This window comes from Carassius carassius, chromosome 31 (assembly GCF_963082965.1).
Source record: "Carassius carassius chromosome 31, fCarCar2.1, whole genome shotgun sequence".
In the NCBI taxonomy this organism is placed as follows: domain Eukaryota; kingdom Metazoa; phylum Chordata; class Actinopteri; order Cypriniformes; family Cyprinidae; genus Carassius; species Carassius carassius.
The window spans coordinates 10,402,066-10,426,405 of record NC_081785.1 but is presented as its reverse complement, the minus strand read 5'-3'; the positions used below and the strand labels follow the sequence as shown (position 1 = coordinate 10,426,405).

The following is a 24,340-nucleotide window of genomic DNA, read 5'->3' as shown; positions in this document are numbered from 1 at the left end:
AGGTTTCTGTCAAAATCATGTTCTTTTGAACTTTCTATTCATCAAAAGATCACAAAAAAATGTCATGGTTTCCATAAAAATATTAAACAGCACAAATGTTTTCACATCGACAATAATAAGAAATCTCTTTGTAATAAACTACTTTGCGTTTTTTGTTTTATGTATAATTCAGTTGTATACAAATATTTCAGTTTTGAATGTGATTATTATAGTAGTTTAGGGTCTAATTATAGCCTCTAATATTATAGTAATGCACCACATGAGAAGGTTTGGGACTGCACTGTTTGGGAGAGATTTTCTTCCATCTTTTGACAACAATCGAAGCCTGCATTGCATCACAATCCCAGAATGCATTAGGATAAGCTCAGTTAAACTCAACAAAGATGGCTGATAAGGTGAAAAAAATAATTATATTTTATTTAATACCAATACCAGATGTAAAAACTGATTTCACCCCAATCTGTTTTCATACTTACTAGAGCATGTTTTTAGCACAACAGTACAACTCTATTTTAAATGAAAGAGTCATGATGTGGTGAGGATGATTTACCTTAGGTGAGGACGAGGCTAACTCTCTTCCTATCACAGCTGTGACAGCACAGGGTGCCAGAGAAGGCGGAGTAGATGTTCCTCCAGGAGCTGAAGTCTTTGATGCAGGGCCTCCAGGGGCCACAGCAGTGTTGGGTCCAGCACTGGGAGGCGGAGGGGCCCGGCGTTTGGCGCTCTTCTCCGAGGTGCCACTGTCTGCGGTAGATGAGGCTGCACTGGAGGATCTGGGCTCATAGAACGGGTTTGATCTGAGAGTAGAACAACAAACTGCCATGTAAAAATAAAAGCGTAAACAAGCAAACTGGTGAATCACAGATGTAGAAATGGGACATCTGTGTTTTCGTTCACTCTACAGGTAATTGTCAGTTTAGCATATTTAGTTAGTTTAACACGTGTAGATTTTCTACCCCTTTCCCTTTCTGTAATTTTACCCTGACAAATGTGTGAGTGAGTGTGTTGTTGTCTTCAGGTAGAGAAGGCATTAACGAACATTATTAGCCAATAAAATGCTCTGCTGACTTCGAGAAGGACCAGGTGCTCCAGAGGTCACACCTCATGAACTTTAACCTGTAGCCTCGTCTGAGAGCTAACTGACAAGCGGACACAGACATCTGCTCACATCAATACACTTCTGTGTAAAGGCTCATCACTCATCACAGGCACACACACACACATGTACATAAATACACACGCATAATGAGGAGACAGAGTTGAGAAAAGTCTGAGCAGGTATTCAGCTGAAAGACAAGGTTAAAGAGACAGTAGCCCAAGCTTACAGACAAAAGAGGTAAGAAAAAAGGTGAGAAAAGAGGTAGGAAAGAGCTGATGCCAATGCAAACAAGAAAAGAAAGAAGTGGAAAGTGCAGTCAAAACAAATGGAGATAAAAGAGGACAAGAGACAGAGAGAAGGAGAGTGAAAAGAAAGCAGGAAATTTTTTTTTTAGAGAGATCTGAGAACAGTAGGCAATTTTTTTTTATATGTCTCATGTAAAATAACGATAATTTCCAAAGGGTAATTTCTAGATTATTTTTGTGAAGATAAACTGATACATTAAACATATTGATCCTTAAAATTGTTTTACAGATCAATAACTTTTGTTAAATATAAATATACGGTTTAAATTATTTAATATACAGTAAATAATTCAAAAGTTTAAGTGCAGTAAGCTAAGCTTAGTTTTTAAAGAAACATACTTTTTAAAGAAAAGGATGTGTTAAATTGAACAAAACAGTAAAGACATTTATGTTACAAAAGATTTTAAACAAATGCTGTTTTGAACTTTCTATTCATCAAAGAATTCTGAAAATGTATCAGTTTCCACAAAAATATTAAGTCACAACACAACAGTTTTTAACATCAATAATAATAAGAAATATTTCTTGAGCAGCAGTTTCTGAAGGATCATGTGACACTGAACATGCAGTTTTCGAATCGCAAATCATAATGTTTTTTTAAATATGTTAAAATAGAAAAATTATTTCAAATTGTATTATTTAACAATATTACGGTTTTTAATTCTGATAAAAAAAGCAGCCTGTGTGAGCATAAGAAACTATGAATAACTATAAAACTATATAATAACTATAACTATAAAAAAAATCTTACAGACACCAAACTTTTGAACATAGTGTGCGTGTGTTTGTGTATATATATTCGTTTTTTTTCTTTATGCACTGCTAAAAATAAAAATAAATAGTTATTTTGTGGTGGTGCCAGTGAAAATTTGGCATTACTGGACTGCAGTAGAAAAGTGACAGCACTTTAACATTGGAAAAACGAAACCCTTCAGAAACACTTAATCTTTAAAAATGTATCCTCCTCTGCTCTCATGTTCTTTATATAATGACAAGGTTTGGAAATGTGTGTCCCTGCTGGAGCACTGAGAGTGAGTGAGGGACGAGAGAAATGCAGAGATATACAGACAAGGCCAAAGAATGTGGGGAACAACGGAAGCCTTGTTCCTGCTGAAAGAACTTGCTCACCACTTTCTTCTCCTCCGACAAGTGCTTTTCTCCTTCACTCAAACAAGCACACACATACTCACTCACTACAAATGAACAGTAGTAGAACAAACAGAACTGTGTTGACAACTCAAAAATAATCACTTAAATTGTTCTGCTGTAACCCACAACCCCTCCCACAGAATACCCCAGAATTCCTTGACTCACGCATCTAGTTCCTCCTCCTCTGTCCTGGTTGTGTTGGCGTACAGGTATTTGCTCATGTCCACCGGATGGATGTTCTTTCTCTTGCTGCTTTTGGGTGGAGATACTTCAGGTTGGGGTTCGGGTTCGGGTTCGGGTTCAGGTTCGTCAAACGGGTTCCCGTGTTGAGAAGAATCCATATCTGTGTCAACCTCATCAAATGGGTTTGAGGGATAAGAGGTGTTCTGATCAAATACAGGCTCTTGATCTCTGATAGCAGACAGCACATGTGGCTTGGGGGGAGGTTCTAGAAATACACAAAAATGCACAACATGCATTATATAAATTACGCCCACCATAACAGTACTATTAAATTTATAATCATGAAAATAAACCACAATACAATAATAACAACAATAACAGAGGCGAAGCTTGAGGATGCTATGAGGGAGAGTCGAATGATGGGAGATGTCTATTCAAACAGCGAATAAATTATATAGAGAAAGTGAGCAAAAAACTTTTAACGTTAAATTGTCAAAGAACAGTATGCCTGACTTCAGTCTAGTGTGAGTTTAAGTACTCTCAAAAAACTCCCTTTATAATCAGAAAAGCTGTCTATACACTGTTTGATGAATGAATCTACTACTTACATCATACGTACATATGCACTTTGTGGTTTATGATGGGAAAATACACTCAGCGAGCACGCACACTGAACAAAACTCTGGTGTTTCAGCAATGACTCATCTAAGCACCTCTGATTGGCCGCTGCGTTCATAAACTCGTTTGTGATTGGTTAAAACGCGAAACACTGTAAAAACGCCGGAAAAAGATTCATGGTACAACACTTTATTTCATTTTCATTTTATTCGCGACTGCCGTAATTGATTTAGTTGAACTGCAACTGCATTTTTGTCCACATGTTGCCATAGTTTCTACAAGCAGAAACCAATAGCGTGGATATTATATAATTGATAGGTGACAATGATCCAGGACGAGCAGGAATTTTTTTTAATTGGAATTTCTCTGGAATAACAAATCCTTGGGAATTTTTGGGATAAGTGCACAGCTGCAAGTGGTTTTGGGATATTTTATTACGAAAATCATACATATTGTGCCTTTAATTCATCATCACATGTCTCAGATTGTTAATGAGTACAACCTGCCCTGTTGATAAATGGGCAAAGGGGTCATACAAAGAGTCACTTCTTACCATCTTCATCCGGGTCACCGAAGGGGTTAAGGTCAATCGGGTCATTAGGTTCATCGAAGGGGTTAGAGCTCATGTTGCTCTGCTCTTGGTCCTCCTGATCCAGGAAGTTCAACTTACTGATCAGCTCTAAACCATCAACATCCATCCACAATGATAACAGAACAGGAAGGAAGAAAAAAAGAGAACATCACTCATCAGTCCAAATCAATCTGCGAGGACAACTGCTGAATTATCAGGTGAAAATAAATAAATTGTTGACATCTGCATTTTGAAGTGAACCACACCAAGATCCTTCAGGTCCAAAGAGGCGCATGTTCCAGAAGAGCTGATGCAGGGTTTCATTCTGAACTTTTACTCACATCATGAGCCAGTGGGCCAAAAAAAATAAAAGTGTGTGTGTAGGGTGACAGAGTGAAGTGCTCTCTGAGGTGATAAAGATGTGTCGTCTCTGTTCACTCCACCACGCCACCCATATTAGGCCATCAGAGCACTCTATCACATGACCAGCTGTGTTTTTAAGGACATGCGTTTCAGGATCATCAGCTCCATGAATACGGAAACAAAGCTTTTCAGAGGGTAGTTGTGTTCACTACAAACTGCAGAAGGTGGAACAAGGGTACAAGATCACAAATGAAGAATGCTAAATAAGAAAAAATATAACATAAAAAAAATTATTGATAAACAGATTATTTATAACAACTCACAACCACAGGGATGGGAAAAAAGAGGAGAGAAGGAAAAAGACAGAGATAGTGAATAAAAGTGAGAGTGAGAACAGTGAGAGAGTGTGAATAAAAGAATGAAAGAAGGTGAAAGTGGAAAGACCTTCAGAAGAGGAGGCAGGAGGAGGTTTATTTGGTTGCTTTAGGCAGTCATCTGGATCTCCATCTATGGAGCTGAGAGCATTCAGCTGCCTCACAATCTCTGCAAACAGCACAACATACAATCAATACACACACACACACACACACACACACAAACCTGTATGATGAAAAGAGAGGTATGTAATACATTCATAAAATATCTGTGTGTGTGTGTGTGTTGAGGTATGTCTCTCTGAAAAGAGACCGAACTGCGTCTTAGCTCTAACAAACTGTGAAAAATATATCGGACGTCATCTCTATGGTAACAAAGAGATTCCTAATCCATACGATGAATAAACAACTCAAGCATTTCCATAGGAGCTCCATACATACACGTACTGTATAAAGGGATAAAAGCACATGGGCTTAATGTTAAGACTCCAGCTTCTGGGGGGTGAAGGGAGGCTGGATTATATCACCGAGTCCCACAGGCACGCACTCACACAATCACGCATACATAGACATATGCACATGCAAACATGAGCATACATTCACAGGACATGTATTGGGTGGACCTTCCATTGGGAGATCAAGCAGTGGGATGTGTATGAAAGCCTAAAAAAGCAGCTAATAAACTATGACCAAAATCATAACAAACGTAAACAAGCAGAGCCATAAGCCTCAATAGGCATAAGTTAATGCACACATGTGCACAAACACACAGAAATTAAACCACTAGGGGGAAGAAAAAAAAGTAAGTGTCACTTAAATGAAACTGAAGTGAGACTGGACAGAAATCCTGAAGAGAACACCAAACAATGACATGCTGAAATTTATAAGGGACCAAAATTCTGCACATATTTATTATTGTTCTTTTACAACAAATCTAGACATAAATATTTAGCTTATACACTACATACAAATGCACCATGCAGCCATCAGAAAGTAAATTCTAGAATAAAAAGAATAAAATAGACCAGAACAGAAAAAAAGAACTACAAAAAGAACAGAATAAGAAAAAAACTGAAGAAAATAGAAATGAAAGAAACAAAAAAAGAATAGATTATGAAACAGTAAAAAAACAATAAAATAAGAAACAAAACAAATATCCAGAACCAATATATAGAACCAATCAAGAAATAGAACAGAATACTGCATACAAAAGAAAAGAATAGAATAGAATAATAATTTAAAAAAAAAAACAGATCGAGAAACAACAGAACAGATCACTGCCTTTGAACAGAAAGAATTATCAGATTCACCTGCAAAGAGTCTTCAGAGGAAATTCAGCAGATCTCACCTGTGATCTTGGCAGTCTTTTCCTCTTGGTTCACTCTGTTCTCCTCATCTTCCTCATTCTCTTCCTCAAAATCATCCAGATTACCAATATCAGCCTGCTTCATGCTCATCAGACTGGCCAGACTCTGCATATCTTCATCACTACACACAAAAGGTGAAAGAGACAAAAGCACAATATAAATCTGATGAAATCAATCCATATATGAGATTAATTTACCAGAGATGAGATACACAGTACTCAGCAGTCCCAGACAGAATTTTAGGATTTTATTATTTATTTGTAAAATTTTTCTGCACTTATTTTGAAGCGAACTGAATTTGAAATGGATGTAAATACATACAGAAAAAATGAGAATTTTTTACAGTTTTATTTTTTTTGATAACACCTTCCCTAGGACTTGAATACATCACTGACAACTGTTGGTAAAGAGTGAATTTGGCCTTCAATTCACTGTGCTTTTGTGTAAAAAGAAAGAGATGGACAGAAGAAGAGAAGAAAGCCAGGTTAACAGAGAGAGTGAGCGAAGGATGAATGTGTAAACAGAATGCCCTTCATGGTCCTGCTCATAAGAGGCAGTGCAATACGGACATGCATTCCAGCCAGGGCATTCACAAGCACGGCAAGATAACGCTCCAGGATTAACTCCCTCTCTCCCTCCCAATGTCCCTGTCTTCGTGTTCTCTCTGTCTATCTCACACTTCTTTATGAATGTGGTCCAGTCTTTCTTTGGCAGGCATGGAGCTCATTTGAACTTATGTAATAGGGTTTATTTTTGTGTGCTGTTGACATCATTCCCATAGGTTAAGAGTGGTTACACTTCCGTCACATAACCTCTGTCACACATACGCCACAAAAGCCACACAAAGATACAAGTATCTCATATAACGTAAGGGTTAAATCACATACACTCACGCACGCTTCTTGCTTCCTTTATTTAGAGGAAGGCAGAGATCAGAAAGGAAAAAAAGAGGAAAACGTGGATATTGCGAGACGAGTAAAGGAAAGATATTTCAGCTCTCAAGGCCAGTGGCTGGAAACATTCCATCTGACTTCTGTTTGTTGTGACGCGCATGTGAAAAAATCAACAGCTTAAGTCTGGGGCGAAGTTCTCCAACAGGATTTGATTTCTTTTAGTGCATGCCAGGGGAACGTGAGGTACAGTCTTAAGTCTGTGTTTCCTGATATTTTCTGAACAACGGCAACAAGGGAACAAAATTAGCATTTTGGCACGCAAGTAGCATAAAATTAATAGAATAACATTCAAATAGAAATAATTCTGTTGATATATTGTATTCTATTTTTCTATAATAATAGAAATAAACATTAATTAATAATAACAGAAATTTGATTGTCACAATTACTTCTGACCGATGAACTATATTTTAATGACAAACTAATAGAAGATCATGCAGTGTTAAATCGCAGAATCATATTATATTTTGGGCCGCATCAAAAAAAATTATTGTGTGAAGAATTAAAGTACAGTTTAGATAATTTCACCAAAATTTCACGGTCAAAAAGGTCCACTGTCTGTTGTCAATAGTGTAGCGATGTATGCTCACACAGTCACTTTCAAAGAGGAAGGGCTGGAGAGAGGGATGAGAGGGGAGAGATCCAGGAAAAGGAATGTTGGGAATGTTGGGTATCGTCACTCCCTTTCACTGAGGCAAAAAAAGAAAGAAATGCACAGAGAGAAAAGGAATAAGAGTGTAATTTGAAGTGGCAGCATTCCTTCAGGGTGGGTGCAGTCAGCTGGTTTTGGAGGTGTGTGTGGTGTAGTGGGCTGCTCTTACGTGGCTTTGCCCTCTCGCAGAAAGATGCAGGACAGGGAGAACTGCAGTGTTGCTGAAACCACTTTCTTGGACAGCGGCTTGAACTTGAGCTTGACGTCTGTCTGTGTGGGCATGGCACTGGCGTACTGCTTCATGTTAATGCAGCTGGTGGCCAGCGCTTTCCGACGACCTGACGGAGATTCCTAAAAAAAACACACACACAAAAAAAGAGAGATAGTTAAAACTCTTCTTAAGCTGAAAAAAAACTAAAGATTTAACTCACTTATTACACTTGCTACCAACACTTCACTGAACAACAAAAAATATCAAATAAACTGACATATTAGATATGTTTTTAAAAGTTTCAAATCCTAAAACATTACATATGACAAAAACAAAACCCTGTGGTGCTTTACTAAGAAAAAAGAAATCAAAAAGAATGAATGAAAGTTGCTAATCCTCACACTTACGGGTAAAATCACCACCTGTTTAAACATGTACAAAGCCCACACACACAGTCCTGGGGAAACCAGCACTCCTGGAACACGTGCATACAAGTTTATGTAGACCGTCTTTTTGTAGTATATACTCAAAACAGAATGTTAAAAAGTCTAGCAAACATAATAAAACGAATTTTCTATGGAGAGATAAAGCTTAATTTTGAAGCCATTTACAGGCACACATCATATCAAACTTCAAACGACTTTTCAGACAAAGAAAAGGTCATGTTGGAACTAAAAGGTGTTCATTTTCCTAAACAATTTAAATAACCAAACTCAGCATTAGTTCATCACCTCTGACACCAGCAGAGCAAACATGCCCGCTCATCATGGTCAATGGCGCCCCCTGTAGGTAAAAGGACTGGAATTTTATACTAATACATTTACTGTACGTTAACATCTATTACATACATAAATTAGAGAGAGAAAACTACAGAAAATATCTGGCCGCCTTTTAAACAAACACCTCCGTTCATGTTTTCTCTTTGGGTGAGATATAGGCCAGACAGGCCAGTTTTTCTGTCATTTATGCTCTTGTCACTTTTATCTCATCAGGCATGTTGTGTAGAGCAATCCAAAACAAAATGAGCAGAGAGAGAAATTAAGGCCTTGTGTACAACCTGTCAAAGAGCCTGCATTCATACACCTGCCTGTATGCATATGTGGAGCAACTACCTATAGATCTCCAGATAGAAATCTCAGTCCCATGCACATGAGTGTGTGTTTGTATGTATCAGTGGTCCCGCAGGTAAACACGAGCCCTTATCAGAGCAGTCTCAGGAAGATTGAGATGCAGAGAGCTGAAGAGTGACTATTTTCATCTCAGAAATGCCTCGATACAGTTCCATACACACATAAAAACCTGCCGACTCACAAGGGCAGTACACACTAACACATCTTCCTTCTTCTGGCTTGCTGAAGGTGATTAATCTGACTGATCCAAGAACACACCACGTGCTGGTGGCTGAAACACAGACAGAGACGTAAAGCGATGGAGCACCGACCTGATCAAAACAACAGTGCCGCCTGCAAATCTCACACCCAGATAAATTACCCACAATCCCCCACTCCAGCTGGGACGGGAGAAGGTCCTCTGTGACTCCTTCAGTAAATGAAAACGATAAAAGGGAGGAAAAAAACCTGCGTCTAAGATTCAAAACCACTCGCCGACGAAACCACTTGACATTTGTGTTGACATTTGAGCCCCTGTTGAATCGGTTGGAAATACAGCATGTCATCCCTGAAGAATCCAGCGCTCCAAAGCGTGTCTTATCGCTGAGATTATGCACTGGCATTATACCGAGCTAATAGTGCATGTAGGTCCTTTATGAATGAATTTCAAAATGCATCAAACACTTAAGAAGGATTTAGTCCTTCTCCCCAAAAAATACTTAAGAATATGCAAATATGCGGGGAAGAATTAGGTTTAACAGATTTGATGAGGACAAACAATGAGGATGTTCTTTTCCCTGGCTGCTGGTGTCAATCAGAACCCCAGATTACCGTCCAGGGTTATGACAATGTGCAAAATGAAAAGAGACAATAAGACACTTTTAATTTATCACAGGGATATGACTATCAATACGCAGCTATTGTACCCACAAATTTGCTTAATACCTGGCGGAGAGGGGAGATGAAGGTGCCAGGCTGGCTGACTGCTGCCCCCTGCTGAGCATATCATCATACACACATACACACACACACATACATACATAGACGCTTCTACTGAGAGAAGAATGTCAAACTGTAGTGTTTAAAAACAATCTAAAAAAAAAATATATATATATATATATATATATATATATATATATATATATATATATATATATATATATATATATATATATATATATATATATATATATCAGCACGCAGATTTTGACTACATATTGTGGAAGATGTTTACTTTGTATACGTTTTAAAGTATTGTGTATATCCTGCAAAATTTAATCCCAAAGCAGAGACAATCAAAGTAAAGTGTCAGAAAGCATTTAGCTGATTAAATAGCATTGTGTGATTATATTAAGTTAAAGAAAAAAAGCTGTATTAGTTAATTAAAGTTAGGTAACTGTATTAGTTATTGTTAAGCTTAAATTAAACTAGTATTAATCATTCTCGGCAATTGAAATCTAAATAAGATTCAACACTAGTTTAGTTAAAAAATAAGAAATTTGCTTTGGCAGTAACTAAAATAAATAAGTAAAATTAAAAAGTACTACAATTAATATAAACTTTTTTTAAAATAAAGTTAAACAGAAAAAAATATATATTTTTTTTTAAATTAATAAAATTGACAAATTGTATAATATTACTAAAAATTAAACATTAAAATAAAAATAAAAAAGCAAATTCAAAATATTAATAAACACATACAATTAAAAATGGCAAGCCTATAGAATGCAACTTTTTATAGTGAAAATGTTTTTGCCCAACTACAGTTGATGTGTTTGCCATTTTATGAGACCCCATTAACTGTAAAACAAGATATTCTGCAGTAAATAAGTGATTAGAAACATTGCTCTGTATGACATCCATGGTGTCATGCCATGTTTGGGTTGTCTACAATTTTTACAGTGCATCAAAGACACGTTTGCCTGTGACCTGTGCTTAAATGTTTGTTTTGTTAACAAAATGATAATCTAACACCAAGACTGAGAAGACAGCATACATAATTGGGTGGTGTTGGCGCAGTGGATAAGACACATGCCATTGGTGTGAATTCCCGGGTTCGAATCCACTGTGAGACACCAATGTGTCCCTGAGCAAGACACTTAACCCCTAGTTGCTCCAGAGGCGTGCGACCTCTGACATATATAGCAATTGTAAGTCACTTTGGATAAAAGTGTCAGCTAAATGAATAAATGCCAAATACCAAATAATACTTCAAATGATGACAATATTCAATATTTCCCTTCTGAGAGTATGAGTATGTGTAGTGTATTTGTGTGTCCCAGTTAGAGGAGAACACCACAAAACCCCTGCAGGCTCTCACACCTAAAATGAACCTCAAACTTCCTTTGACTGACATTTCCAGGAAGCGTGGGGAAGAAAGGGGTGCGACCAGGAGCTTCATCCACTTTAGGGTGTGTATGTGCGTAGTGTTTAGGCGGGTGGCAGCCCCAGCTGTCCCAGTATCGATCCACAGCTGGTGCCAGTATGGGGGGTGATGGTCAGGGCTGTGAGGTTTCCTTCCCAACACACACACACACACACACACACACACAGCGCAGAAGAACAAGACAAACAGAAAGAGTTATGAAGGGTTAAAAAAAAAAAAAAAAAAAACAAAGGACGACTTCTTATTCCAACTCCATTTTTTTAGTAGTATAACTTTTGACTGTTTCATCCCTAAATACTGGCTCACAAAACCGGTTCTCGGTTCCCAGCCCGAGATGATCCCTGAGGGGATCAGAAATGTAGTGTTTGTCAAAGAAATGGGCCACAATAGGCTTTTCCATCAATAAATGCCAGTTGCGAGTTTCTGCATGAACGCGGAGCCGAATATAAATATATAAAGGAAGAGACAAAGAGAGAAAAACAGGGAGAGGACGGATGACACATTTTCAGTTGGCATCACCCAGGGCCTATTTCTGTCTGTCATCACTCATCTGTTGTGATTCAAATGTGATTTCCCCAAACTGTCATTGAGTGGCGCTCACACACACACAGATTAGGGGTAGTGTCATTATTTGTGGGAATTGTTATTGAGGGTAGGGCCGGTGACTGGGGGATTGCCATTGTTCCAGCTGAACATAAAAGACGAGCAAAGCCAACAGACCAAGACTTATGGAAATCAAAAATAATACCAGCCTCCAAAATAATAAAAGAGCCCAAAACAATACCAGCCTATTATAAAAGAGAGGAAGAGAAGATGCCAGCTTAATACCTTCAGAGAGAGACAGAGAGAAATCACAAAAAGCTGTGCTCAAATACTGGAGATGTTGTTTCCGCAGCATACCCACACTGGGACACCGCCTGGTGCCTATGAACACACAAAACAATAACAATAGACAACAGAAAATAAATCTCCCTCTTCAACCCACCAAACCCTGTGACCTACAGTCTCTTTCAGGCTCTCGGATGAAGGACAAGCATCTGCTACCAAAATGACTCTTAAACACAGACATCACAAAGACATCAGGCCTGTGAAAGATCAGTAAATTCATCTTAAGAGGTTCAAAAAGATTGTATGAAGTTTTCATATATAGAAAAAAAAAAGACTTGACCTGCCTGCCTATTTCTTTATCTCTCTCTGTGCTTTATTGTCATGATTAGGGCTGGGTATCGTTCAAAAATGTTCAACATCAATACAGAATCAATGTTTTGATGTCGGTTCCTGAATTACACTTTTTTCAATATACATTTTTTTAAATACGTTTTAACAAGATTACATTACACATCACCAAAAAAATATATATTTTTCAGCTTGTTGAGGTCTTTACAGACCCAAAGACTCTTTTCCTGAGCCACTACACAAAGGAACAAAATATAACAAACAATAAATCAGAGCAAACGGTTTTCATCAAATTCAAATAGTTTTCAGTTTCCACATCTTTTAGGCTACATAGAGTGTGCTTTCATCTTAAAATGCAAAGCTTAGACAGAATCATTATTTCTATTCAATTTCCACTTTATTGATTGCCTGTTTTCTCTTCCGCGATCACTGTTCAGACTCGGACTCATTCGCTTCTCATGTCAATTATTTGTTCAGAACTGGCCCTGTCTCCAATGACGAATGTCCATTATACTTTCGTGTTTGGTTCTGTACAGAAGAAACCCAGGAAAACATTGCTACGGATGATACATAAAGCTAATAAACATACAATTATGACAGTATATGATTTGTATGGTGTTTACATGAGAAATCCTTAGCAGGTGTAACGATTAGCTAGATATAAAAGTCTACAAATAGCACATTTCAGCAACATTCTATGGCCAAAACACACATTAGATCGCAATTAGGAAGTTAACACAAACACTCGATGGTTGCTTAAAGTGAGCTATAAATTGTCTAATGTAGTATGGGGGGGGGGTTTGGTTGGTTGGGGAAAATTGACACAGACACAAACACTTCAAGGAGTCATGGTGTTCATTTGTTTCTTTTAATGGCAGCAGTGAATATATTAACTGAACAATTATTTGAACTGTACATTAAACTAAAAATGTAATTTATCCACAAAGTGTGCCACTTTTGTCACTGCAGTGTATCTTTCTGGGCTTCTGGAAGAACATTTCCAGAGCCTCTTGATATGGAAAGTCAGAAACGTCTGGCCCATTTATTGAGATCCACATGTATGCTGCAAGATTGTCTTCTTGCAGCCTATTGCGGATGTTTGTCTTGACCTGCAAATGCATTAACTGTTAAATGTGATAGCTTAACATATAGCTAAAAGCAGCAAATCCTATTGTGAAAAATTTGTATTACCCTGTTCATGGTTGAGAATTCCCTTCCACAGTTTAGCTGGGTCAAAACCTGTCATCCGGTGATGACTGGACTTTTGATGCTTGTCAGGGGCAGGATGCGCAGCACTTTAACACTGTTTCACACATACTCCGTCTGCAGTGCGTATGCGTTGCGTATTTTTTTACGCACCCATGTTAACGAATTCCAGCGTTCACACTGCACGCGGTTGCAGTCCGTCAGTGCGTTCCAGGAGCAATGCGTCTGCAGCAGTGCAGTGATTGTTTACGTACCGAGTCTATTTTTGCAGTGCTGCACGCACTGAATTAAAATGACAGCGCATTGTTCGCAGTAAAAATGAACATGGATTGACACGGAAATGCAGTAATTTCACAATAAATGTATACTCATTAAACATTATAACATTATAAAGTCACACAGCTTGTTCCAAAAACCAAGGAAAATATGTTTTTTTTTCTTTTGCCCTGTCCATCCCTCTTCCACCCTCTCAGTTATTAACTGTCTGCCAAAAAAATACTGCTCCATAAACACCTTCAACACTGCAGCACTCCAGCACACACACACAATGTACATCAGAGACAGGTAAGCACACATACACACACCAGAGAGACAGATTTATTGGATTAACACTCAACATGCCATTTTTAAAGGTGCCAGCTCATCAGTTTCCACCACACACACACACACACACACACACACACACAGCTGTAATTATATTGACAGCACTAACCTAAATTAATGCTCAGTGAGTCCATCACTGGTATAAAGGAGACAGTTATCAGTGCTGGGTGGAAAAACGCTGAGTGTGTGTGTGAGTGTGTCTTCTGAGACAGCGGACAGTAACCCTGTTTGACAGAAGAAACCCATCATAATCGGTTATTTTAGGTGCAGCACTTGCAGACTTTGGTCCATGAACTAGCCACTGGATAACAATATTTTAGAGCCGATAAGGGGAATTATAGAGATGTGTGTAAATGCCAGAGAGCCAACTGCCACAACACTAAAGCCAGTGACTGTTACTGCTTCATCATGACCAGCTAAGTTCTTTTTGGATATCTCACTGATAATTTAGGAGATGAAAAATGGATGGGAGAAAATCACAATATGGACTGCTGAGTGAATTGACATAAAGGGCCTTTGGTTTTGTTCATCACACAACATTCAGGCTCTTTAATAATGCTGTAAGAGCTTCTGTCATGCTGTTCTATGACAGTGTCGTCTCACAGGCTTTGAGGGATGCATGTGTGTTGGCTCGGGTTTTAAGCCATTTAAGACTGACATAATAGGTTTAATCCATCACGCAGAGTCTATGGTTTTAAAAAGAGTTAAACAGAAGACACTTTACTGAGTACCTGCCTGGATCAAATTATGCTCAAACAGACAGTTAATTAAACAGACGTCATCCCTCCTTTCTTTCCTTAGATATTACACTACTGTTCAAAACTTTGTGGTCAGTAAGATTTTCTCACAGTTTTTTATCCAAGTACTTTTATCGAAATATCTATTTTATATTTGTTTTATATTTGAATTTATAAATTTGGTAGCAAAGCTGAATTTTCTGCAGCCATTCCTCCAGTCTTCAGTGTTACATGATCCTTCAGAAATCATTCTGATGCTGATTTGGTGCCAGAAATATTTCTTATTATTAACTGCTGTAAACTTTTAATTTTTTTGTGGAAACTGCGATGTTTCTTTTTCAGGATTCCTTGAACTACAGAACAGCATTTTTTGAAACCGAAATAATTTTTGTAACAATGCAAGTCTTTACTGGCCATTTTGATGAATTTAATTCATCTTTACTGAATAAAAGCATTCATTTCTTTAAAAAAAAAAATCTTAGAGATTCCAAAACTTTTAAATGGTGTGTATTCAACAAATACCAAAATCCATAGTGTGTAGACAAAAAAAAAGCTATTAATGTGACATGCGTATTTTCATTTTACACCATTTCAGAATACGTTACAAATTCCCCATGTGAATGATTCATGTGAATGATTACAGGTTTTCTCTTCTTCTGTTTTTTCTTTCACTAATCCTATTTTTCCATTTTCAGATGTCCAAACAAGATTCTGGATGAGCGCTGTATGTTTGTATTTCAGGTAGGTATTTCTGAAAGTGAACAACAGTGAGATTGTTCCACAGCTCTAATTCGCTCTATCATGCTTGTCGTTCGTTTTCCATAAACCAAAACCAGCAAAGCAAAACACAACAAAACAGACAGATGAAGTAATGCTAAAACACTAATAAAAAAAGAGGGGTCAGAACTGTGTGCGTGCATGAGTCCCGTTAACAGCAAAAGCTTTAAAAATCACACTTTTTTTTCAAACTGCATCAATGGAAACATTCAATGGCCATGAGTTGCAGATTTTGGGAACCCTCCAGTGCTTTATCCCTAAAACAGCAGATTACATTTTGAAAGTATGCAAAAAGAGATCGGGAGATCGAGTTTACAGTGTCCAGATCATTAAATCTAATAATAGGACTGATATCTGACATGAACTACACAATTAATATGTAACTTCGTGGATGGTATTGTGAGTGCAATCTGAGATCGCAATCTGGAGAAAAAGAGAGGGGGAACACCTGGGTCAAGCTTGTGGATAAATATTTGGCTTTGAGGAATATTTTTCAGAGCCACAAAGATCTGTCTCCATCAGCAGGCACCATCTTAAGAAGAAAAATAAAAATAAATATGGCCGAGATGCGGTGAAAGAGATAGAGAGGGAGGGACAGATGCAGAATGGAGGGAGATAAAATAAATAAATGTGAAGGCAGGCAGGTGAGGAAGGATGGACAACAATCTTTAAAAAATTAAAGGAAAAATGGACAAAGAACATAAACGTGTGATATAACATGAACGCTGAAGAGAAGTGTGTGTGTGTGTGTGTGCGCTGATCTGATGTTACACCTCTCAGCCCAAATAATAAAGCAGTACAGAAATGCAGCAGACCACACACACACACACACACACAGTGTCCTGAGAGAATCTGTGTGCAGCCGTGTGACCTCAGAATTGAGAAACAGATTAACACACATGTGCAAGTTTATTCCTGCTTCCATCTCACTGTAGAGGGGAAAACAAAGAGTGTTTCTGTTTTGAATATCTTTGCTTGTGTATATGTGTGAGGTGGGCTTAAGAGTCGACTGTGACCTTGCCTTACATCTGATCTCCAACCCTGTCAGGAATCCTGTTAATCTGGCTGTCAAACACACACACAGACTACAAAATGAACTCCCACAACTGCCGATGCCCAGTGAACTGAAAACATTTACCAGCCATAAACATTTAAAAATTATTTAAATTTTATTAATTTTTTAATTATTTGTAAAAATTATAGCATTCATGTCACTTGCATTATTATATACACTATCGTTCAGTTTCAGGGCAGTATGATTTTATTTAATATAAAAACATTTATTAAGCACCAAATCAGCTGAATAATTTCTGAAGGATCATGTGACACTGAAGACATTTCAAAATATTAGAATTGTAATAATAGTTAACAACATTACTTTTACTGTACTTTTGATCAAATAAATGCCATCTTCGTGAGACTCCTTTCAAAAACATTAAACCTTACCAACCCCACTTTTGAACAGAGTATAAAATATAAAACACTGAAAATACGACTTGCTTATCCCCTCTTAAACTTTTAGAGCACTCGGAGCATACACACACACACACAGTATTCTGTACATATACACACATACCATGAAATGGTAGATCAATATCTGTACCTAATGCTCTTAGTGTCACTGTAGGTTGTTCATGTTGCATAAACACATTTTGTTTTACTCAGCATCAACAAGAAACCAGCAGACTTTCTTTAAAGTTCCAGAAGAACGTTGGTATTGAGTAACGGCCACTTAATCCTGGAAAACTGTTAAAATCTTACTTTTCTGTAAGTTGTGAAGTTGATTAGCAAACTTGTTATTGTTAGCTGAAGACACAGTAACCTAAATTAGTTTTTACTTAGATACACTGAAAACATTTCCAAAAACCATCATAAATTATAAAAATAGAAAATAAAAAAATTAACAGAACCATTTAACAATTACAAAAACTTTAACATCACTATTTATATTTTTAAATCCTTTATAAGAGCGCACAGGTTAATATCCCATTTAAAGTGAAATCCATGTGTGTCTGAGGCTCTGATCTGACAAAATTACACATAGCAAAGCAGCAATAAAAGTCGAGAGCCAGTTATATTCAGTTCAGATTAATCCCAAGAGAGAGACACATAAACTTTTCCATTTCATTCTCCACACCAGCTTTGCTCAGCATGCCTGGCTGGGTGGCTGAATTATTCTGTGTGGTCTCCAGAGAAGTGCGGGACCAGGGGGCAGCTTGTGGACCAGTAGCCCACGTAATGTGCTCCTGAAGCAGGACCCCTGGGCAGCAGAGAACTGAGGTGGAAATGACTTTAAATGTTTTGGACGAAGTCCACAAAAGGCAGCAGTTCAACATAAAAGGAGTGAGAGAGAAAGAAAAGAATAAACAAATAATGATGGAATGACAGAGCAGAAGCAAAAATTGGTCTGGAATTTGGCTAATTTCGCTTACTCTTAACACAAAACATGCAAAATTGTGTCCTTGTTTTGTAGTGGCACAACCCTGAAGGATCTGACTTGAAGGTTAAAAGGAAACTGCAGACAAGGGTAAAAGAAGCTTATCACTGTTAAATCAACAGGAAGTGAATAATTCTGCTTCAACAAACACGTTTTCCTCTTTTATCTTAGAATGTAAGTTTTCTTCATATTGTTTCATATTTCCTTTTATTCCTTTACTTGTATCTAATCCAGGACCTGTGAACATAATCTATTTGTGGTCAGTCACATGCTGCTCTCTAGTGGCTGGAGGAGGAAATGAGCAAAAAAAAAACTGTTCAACTAAATTTATGGTTCCGATATTTTTACATTTTTTCTATTCCAAAATGAAAATTGGAGGAATCTTCAACATTTTCCATACAGCAACAGTTCACAGTAAATTATTACAGAATTTTGGAACATTCCTTGTACAACTCTGCTTTTCCATTAGACATTTTTCAGCTTGTGCACCTTAAAGGAAACATCACAGACTAGTCCAGGAATCAGGATAAGACTACATTCTTCGCTACTCTGAAGTTTTGGTAAGTAGCATGAAAACAAATGGAAAACAACAATTTCCACAAATGCAGAACTACAGAAACAAACTACAGACACAACTCTGCAGGTTTAAACCCAGAGTGAAACAGAGCACAAAACTCTGATATGAGGAATAAAGCCTGAAAATGGCTGGAAAGACTGCCCCTGTTCTCTCTAAGACACACACAAATACACACAAAGAATTGTGGTGCCAAATAGAGCAGCTCAAGGAGCTTTGATGTCTGTCTCTCTTGGAATGCTTTCTTCTCCTCTCCTGCCTTTATACTCCTCTTTCTATCCCCCTCTCATTCTTTCTTCAGTTTTCCTCACAGTTTCTCCCAGCAGGCAGGAGCACAGGGCAGAATCATCCAGTGTGTAGAGAATTTTTTTTTTTTTTTTCTGATTGTCAATGTTCAAAATGTTTTGGTAGCCTACAGATGTTTCGGTTCGGGACTGTACACACGAGTGGAAATTTATCGGAAACTTCCAGTTTTATATAGTGTTACTTTTGATACGAAACAAAGTCTCATCTTTCAAATAATGTCCAGGAGTAAAATTCACACAATAACTGCAGTTTTGGTGCAACAGATTGCGGCTGTACAAACACCTCAGTTCAAATGACACTACAGTTTTTTAAGTTGAGTGTTGATTATTATATTTAAAAATAAATAGCAATTAAATTTAAGTTTGGCCTCTATAGTTAACCTTATAGTAATGTAAAAGTACTTTAGTTAAGCGCATAAGCTGAGGTCGATTTTAATCGATTTTAAAGATTTAAGTGAATTTTTTTTAAGAAAGAGCAGTTTGTTTAGTAAATTACTGTTTAAGTTTAAAAAAAAGTCCCGCCCCCCCCCCCACACACAGCTGTACCAAAAGCATACTGAACCGTGACATCAAAACCGAGGTATGTACCGAAGCATCATGTTTGCGTACCGTTACACCCCTGACTAAAATGAATGAATATGCTGAAAATGTATCAACTGGAAAAAAAACTAGTGTGTGAAAAAAGTTAGTGTGTGTCTGTGGGAGTGTGTGTTTGTGTAAGGAGGAATTCAGTGAGTTTGTGGGAACCTGGTGTGTGTGGATCTCTTCTCATCTCATTGCTGGTGTCAGATGACAGGCGTGTCTTTGATCAGTCTGTTATTAGTGAGGTGTGTATGGACAAGAGGAATTCAGATCTTATGGTCCGTGTTCTCATTCTTCCCTCAACCACTCTCCATCTGCATAGATGGAACCCAAACACAAAGGAATACCATTCACCTATTAAACTCACATAACAAATATAGTCATCACACACACAGAACTAGATGTGAATGATTATAAAAGTTGATCATTCTCTCATTAAGACAAGTATTAGTGCTTGCCAGCAGACAATGTCATTGACAATGGTCATGTGATGGGAGTATATTATTGTCCGTTGATGTTTTTGTGCATGTGTGCGGAGCAGACAGATGGATAGGACAGCCTTGTCTTAGCTGATGCTCATGTTTGTGGATCCAAACAGCCTCTTTCCAGAGACACAGACAGATATCATGTTCAGGATCCAAAACTAGTGTAGTGCAAAGTATATACTGCATAACTATTTAAAAAAAACAATGATAATAAAATGATCAGTCTGCAATATGTAAAAATGCTTCAAATAGTAGTATGGTGGATTATTGTTAGACAAAAATTCAAAAGTCTGTATAAGACTTCTAATTTTTGGTTTTTCAAAGTCTCAAAGATACTGCAAAACAGTAACATTGTGAGACAGCAATATTATATTAAAATATTTTTAAATGAAATGTATTCCTGTGATGACAAAGCTGAATTTTCAGCTATCATTACTCCAGGCTTCAATGTCACATGATACTTAAGAAATCATTCTTGTATAAAAGAATTATTAAAGAAAACAGTCACCGATCCCAAAATTTTGAGGGGTGGTGTAACTAATTATTATGCCATTCTGAACATGTAACAGTGGGTAATTTAAACAAAGCTATATTGAAACTGGAGGGAAGTGACGATGGATGAACATAAAAACAAAAACATCAGTCACCAGTGTATTTTTAGATTACAACATTCTTCTACAGCAAAGGAAACCCCAAAACACAGCTCACAGTCTACTGAACTAACTGTGTGTGCCGGTGATGTTTACGCATCCCTAATCAGAGGCCTGCTACAAGAGAGAGAGAGTAGCAATATTATACAAATGTAACATCCCAAATTTATGTGTTTTGCTCAGCATGTGTTCCCAGATTCTCTCAGCATTTATTACAGCTGTGAGCTTTAAGTCTCAAACTGTGTGCGTGTGTGTGTGTGTGTCTGAGGATATAAAACACTTGCAGAGAGATTCTAATCACTGCAAAGTATCTCCTCCTTCAGTATAAAAGAGAAAACAGCAGTCAAAAGCAGTCTTCGAACCCCTGAAAGTCTAATTTTTGTTTTTTCCTGTCGTGAAAGTTTGCTCCAACAAGGCACAAGATAATTAACCAACCAGATGCCAAGCACGGCCATGTTTATGAACAGCCCTGTCCTCCAGCTAGCCAATCGCACTTCAAAGATCTACAACAGCTATCTTGTGAAACATCAGAGGAACATCTAAAAGCATCCAAGACACAAATCAGCATCATGAAAAACATTTCCAATAATCAATGCATTACAAGAGCAAAACAGCTGGCAATCTTCTAGAAGCCAAAAGCTAGTTGGCACGTTGAAGCATTCGTATTTGTATTAAAATTCTGTTTTGCTCAGAATAGGCTAGTTCTGGTTCTGAAAAAAAAAAACAGCTAGACAAATAACCTGCTTTTAATTTAAGACACGACAACAACTATGAGTGAAAAACATACATGAAGTGCCACACCGTTATTCTTCATCCTGGCTCTCTGAATCTATACATTAGTGTGATTTTTCTATTTGAGCACTAGGTGTCAGGCTGCACATACAGTACATAGCAGAACTCACCAGAACCACAAGAGTGTAAGAAAAGCACTCACATTTTCAATGACAAAGGTCCACTCTTTGTCTTCAAACTCCTCTGCGTGGGGATCCTGAAAAACAGAATGTGTAAACGAATTAGATAGCATATGACCTGAGAAGAGGCTCATTAAAGAAGTCTCAGAATGAAGCCTTTTTTTAGTGTCTTTTGTAGCAGAGATACTGGGAGAAAGCAACTCAACAGATCAAATCAATCTCCATTTACTGATCAACAATAGAGATCAAAGCAAGATCTGCATTTCTTGAGGAAAGTAAAATGCAAAACATACAACGGATGTAGAGATATTTCCATAAATGACTTTCCCAAAGCTTCATCTGGCTACATCAGTAATATAATGACCAATTGCAGTGCAATAGGTCACAGAGAAAGCAATCTGTCTGTCTCATACAAGTCATACATTCTTGTTATACTGATCTATGTTGTGAGCCTATTTCAAAGTTGAATCAGGTTTATTAGTCAGGTAAATGTGTATACGAGGATGCAAATACATACAGTTCACCTGACGTGCTGTTCTGGATCTATCATGGTAAGATGACCGCAAGGTTGGCAGTGCACAAATAAAACATTCATGAATCATGAACTCCTGAATGCCAAATTGACCTACTGCAATGAACTCTGGGAGATGTAGTTGTACATAACACTGATCAGTGTGTGTTAGTGTGGTTTGAGAGGACAGGGCTGATAAGGAAAAAGCTTGGACAAGCACTTTGTGTGTGTGACCTATGTAAACACAATGTGGAGACTGTTAGCGGATATTCAACAGCAGGTCAGTCTGTCAGCGCTAGCTCGTAACTTGCATAATGTCATGTGTGTGTATGTGAAAATATTTATATAAAGTGTGTGTGTGTGTGTGTGTGTGTGTGTGTGTACACATACATTTGTTTATGCATACTTAAGTATATTAATAAATTGTACATACCACGATACATATGTATGCTTAATATAAGTTATATAACAATATATTTAAAATTCCGAACACAAGGTGGAGCCTCCGATCTACAAACTTCTCTCTCTCTTTGTGTCTAATAGATGTACTTCCTCTATGGCTGCACCTGGGTCTGACAATTGAGGATGTAAGGTCTCACTTCTCTCGTGCCTGTTGTAAAAATCTGCTGACTGGCATCTCAAAAAGACTAAAATACCGGGCACAGACTTCCTGCTGCCGTGTCAGTTTGCTGTACACACACTTGAGAAGGGGGTTAAAATTTGGACTGTGGCAGTTAAATTAGAGTGGAATCAGGACATCTAGGGAATCAGGACGTCCACGAGGGGGAAGTCGTGGCCTGGTGGTTAGAGAATCGGACTCCCAATCGAAGGGTTGTGGGTTCGAGTCCCAGGCCGGCAGGAATTGTGGGTGGGGGGAGTGCATGTACAGTTCTCTCACCACCCTCAATACCACGACTGAGGTGCCCTTGAGCAAGGTATCGAACCCCCAACCCCCGCCGCAGCATAAAAAAAAATGGCTGCCCACTGCTCCGGGTGTGTGTTCACAGTGTGTGTGTGTGTTCACTGCTCTGTGTGTGTGCACTTCGGATGGGTTAAATGCAGAGCACAAATTCTGAGTATGGGTCACCATACTTGGCCGAATGTCACTTCACTTCACTTCACTTCACTTCACTTCGCTAGACACCAGCAGACCTGCAGATCCCAACCAATCAGCTTCTGGGAAAAAGCCAACTACTACAACTGGCCTCAATAACATCTAGGCCTACTTGGCCCCAGCTGAAACAGTGTTTTTAATGTGTGTGTGTGTGTGTGTGTGTGTGCATGTTTTTGTGACATATCAGGACACAACTTTGTATAATGACATAACCCATGTCCCCATTTTTCAAAACGCTTATAAATCATACAGAATTAGTTTTTTTGAGAAAGTAAAAATGCACAAAGTTTCCTGTGAGGGTTAGGGTTAGGTTTAGGGTTGGTGTAGGGCCATAGGATATACAGTTTGTTCAGTATAAAAACCATTACGCCTATGGGATGTCCCCACTTTTCACAAAAACAAACGTGTGTGTGTGTGTGTGTGTGTGTGGGTGTGTGTGTGTGTGTGTGTAAAAGTGCATGTGCTTACCTTAAATAGTGTGACAGTGATCTCTATGTTCTCTGGAACAGGCCACACCACCACTCCTCTATAGGGGTTCTTGATGCCAGGCTGCCAGCTGTGAGACTGTAAACAAAAAACATACATTAGATGATACATAAAATCATTATAACAGACACATGAAAACAAACAGCTTTACTCATACAATACAAAAACCAAAAAAGGGCACAATCTATACACTGCAAAAAATATATTTCTGTTTTCAACGAAAAAATAAAAAAATAAATAAATATATATATATATATATATATATATATATATATATATATTTTTTTTTTTTTTTTTTATTTATTTTTTTTTTTTAAGAACTGGTCTTGTTGTCCAGTAGGAATTAAATCCATCCCACTGGAGGAATTTTTCAAGACTTATCAGTAAGTCATTTCGCTACAATTAAATTAGACATGTTAACTGCAAAATGACAAAAACATGACTTT

At 37.8% G+C, this 24,340-nt stretch overlaps 1 protein-coding gene across 1 annotated transcript in view; it reads right to left on the bottom strand.

Moving 5' to 3' along the window:
• The window catches only part of LOC132111516 (EH domain-binding protein 1-like), a 126,187-nt gene that overhangs the window by 75,804 nt on the left and 26,043 nt on the right, over positions 1–24,340 (bottom strand). The window contains exons 4-11 of the mRNA XM_059518889.1: positions 23,877–23,972; positions 21,807–21,860; positions 7,804–7,985; positions 6,011–6,150; positions 4,733–4,831; positions 3,908–4,033; positions 2,719–3,001; positions 551–797 (exon numbers count right to left, since the gene is read on the bottom strand). Coding sequence (XP_059374872.1) covers positions 551–797; positions 2,719–3,001; positions 3,908–4,033; positions 4,733–4,831; positions 6,011–6,150; positions 7,804–7,985; positions 21,807–21,860; positions 23,877–23,972 — 1,227 coding nt within the window. The remainder of the gene's footprint in view (positions 1–550; positions 798–2,718; positions 3,002–3,907; positions 4,034–4,732; positions 4,832–6,010; positions 6,151–7,803; positions 7,986–21,806; positions 21,861–23,876; positions 23,973–24,340) is intronic.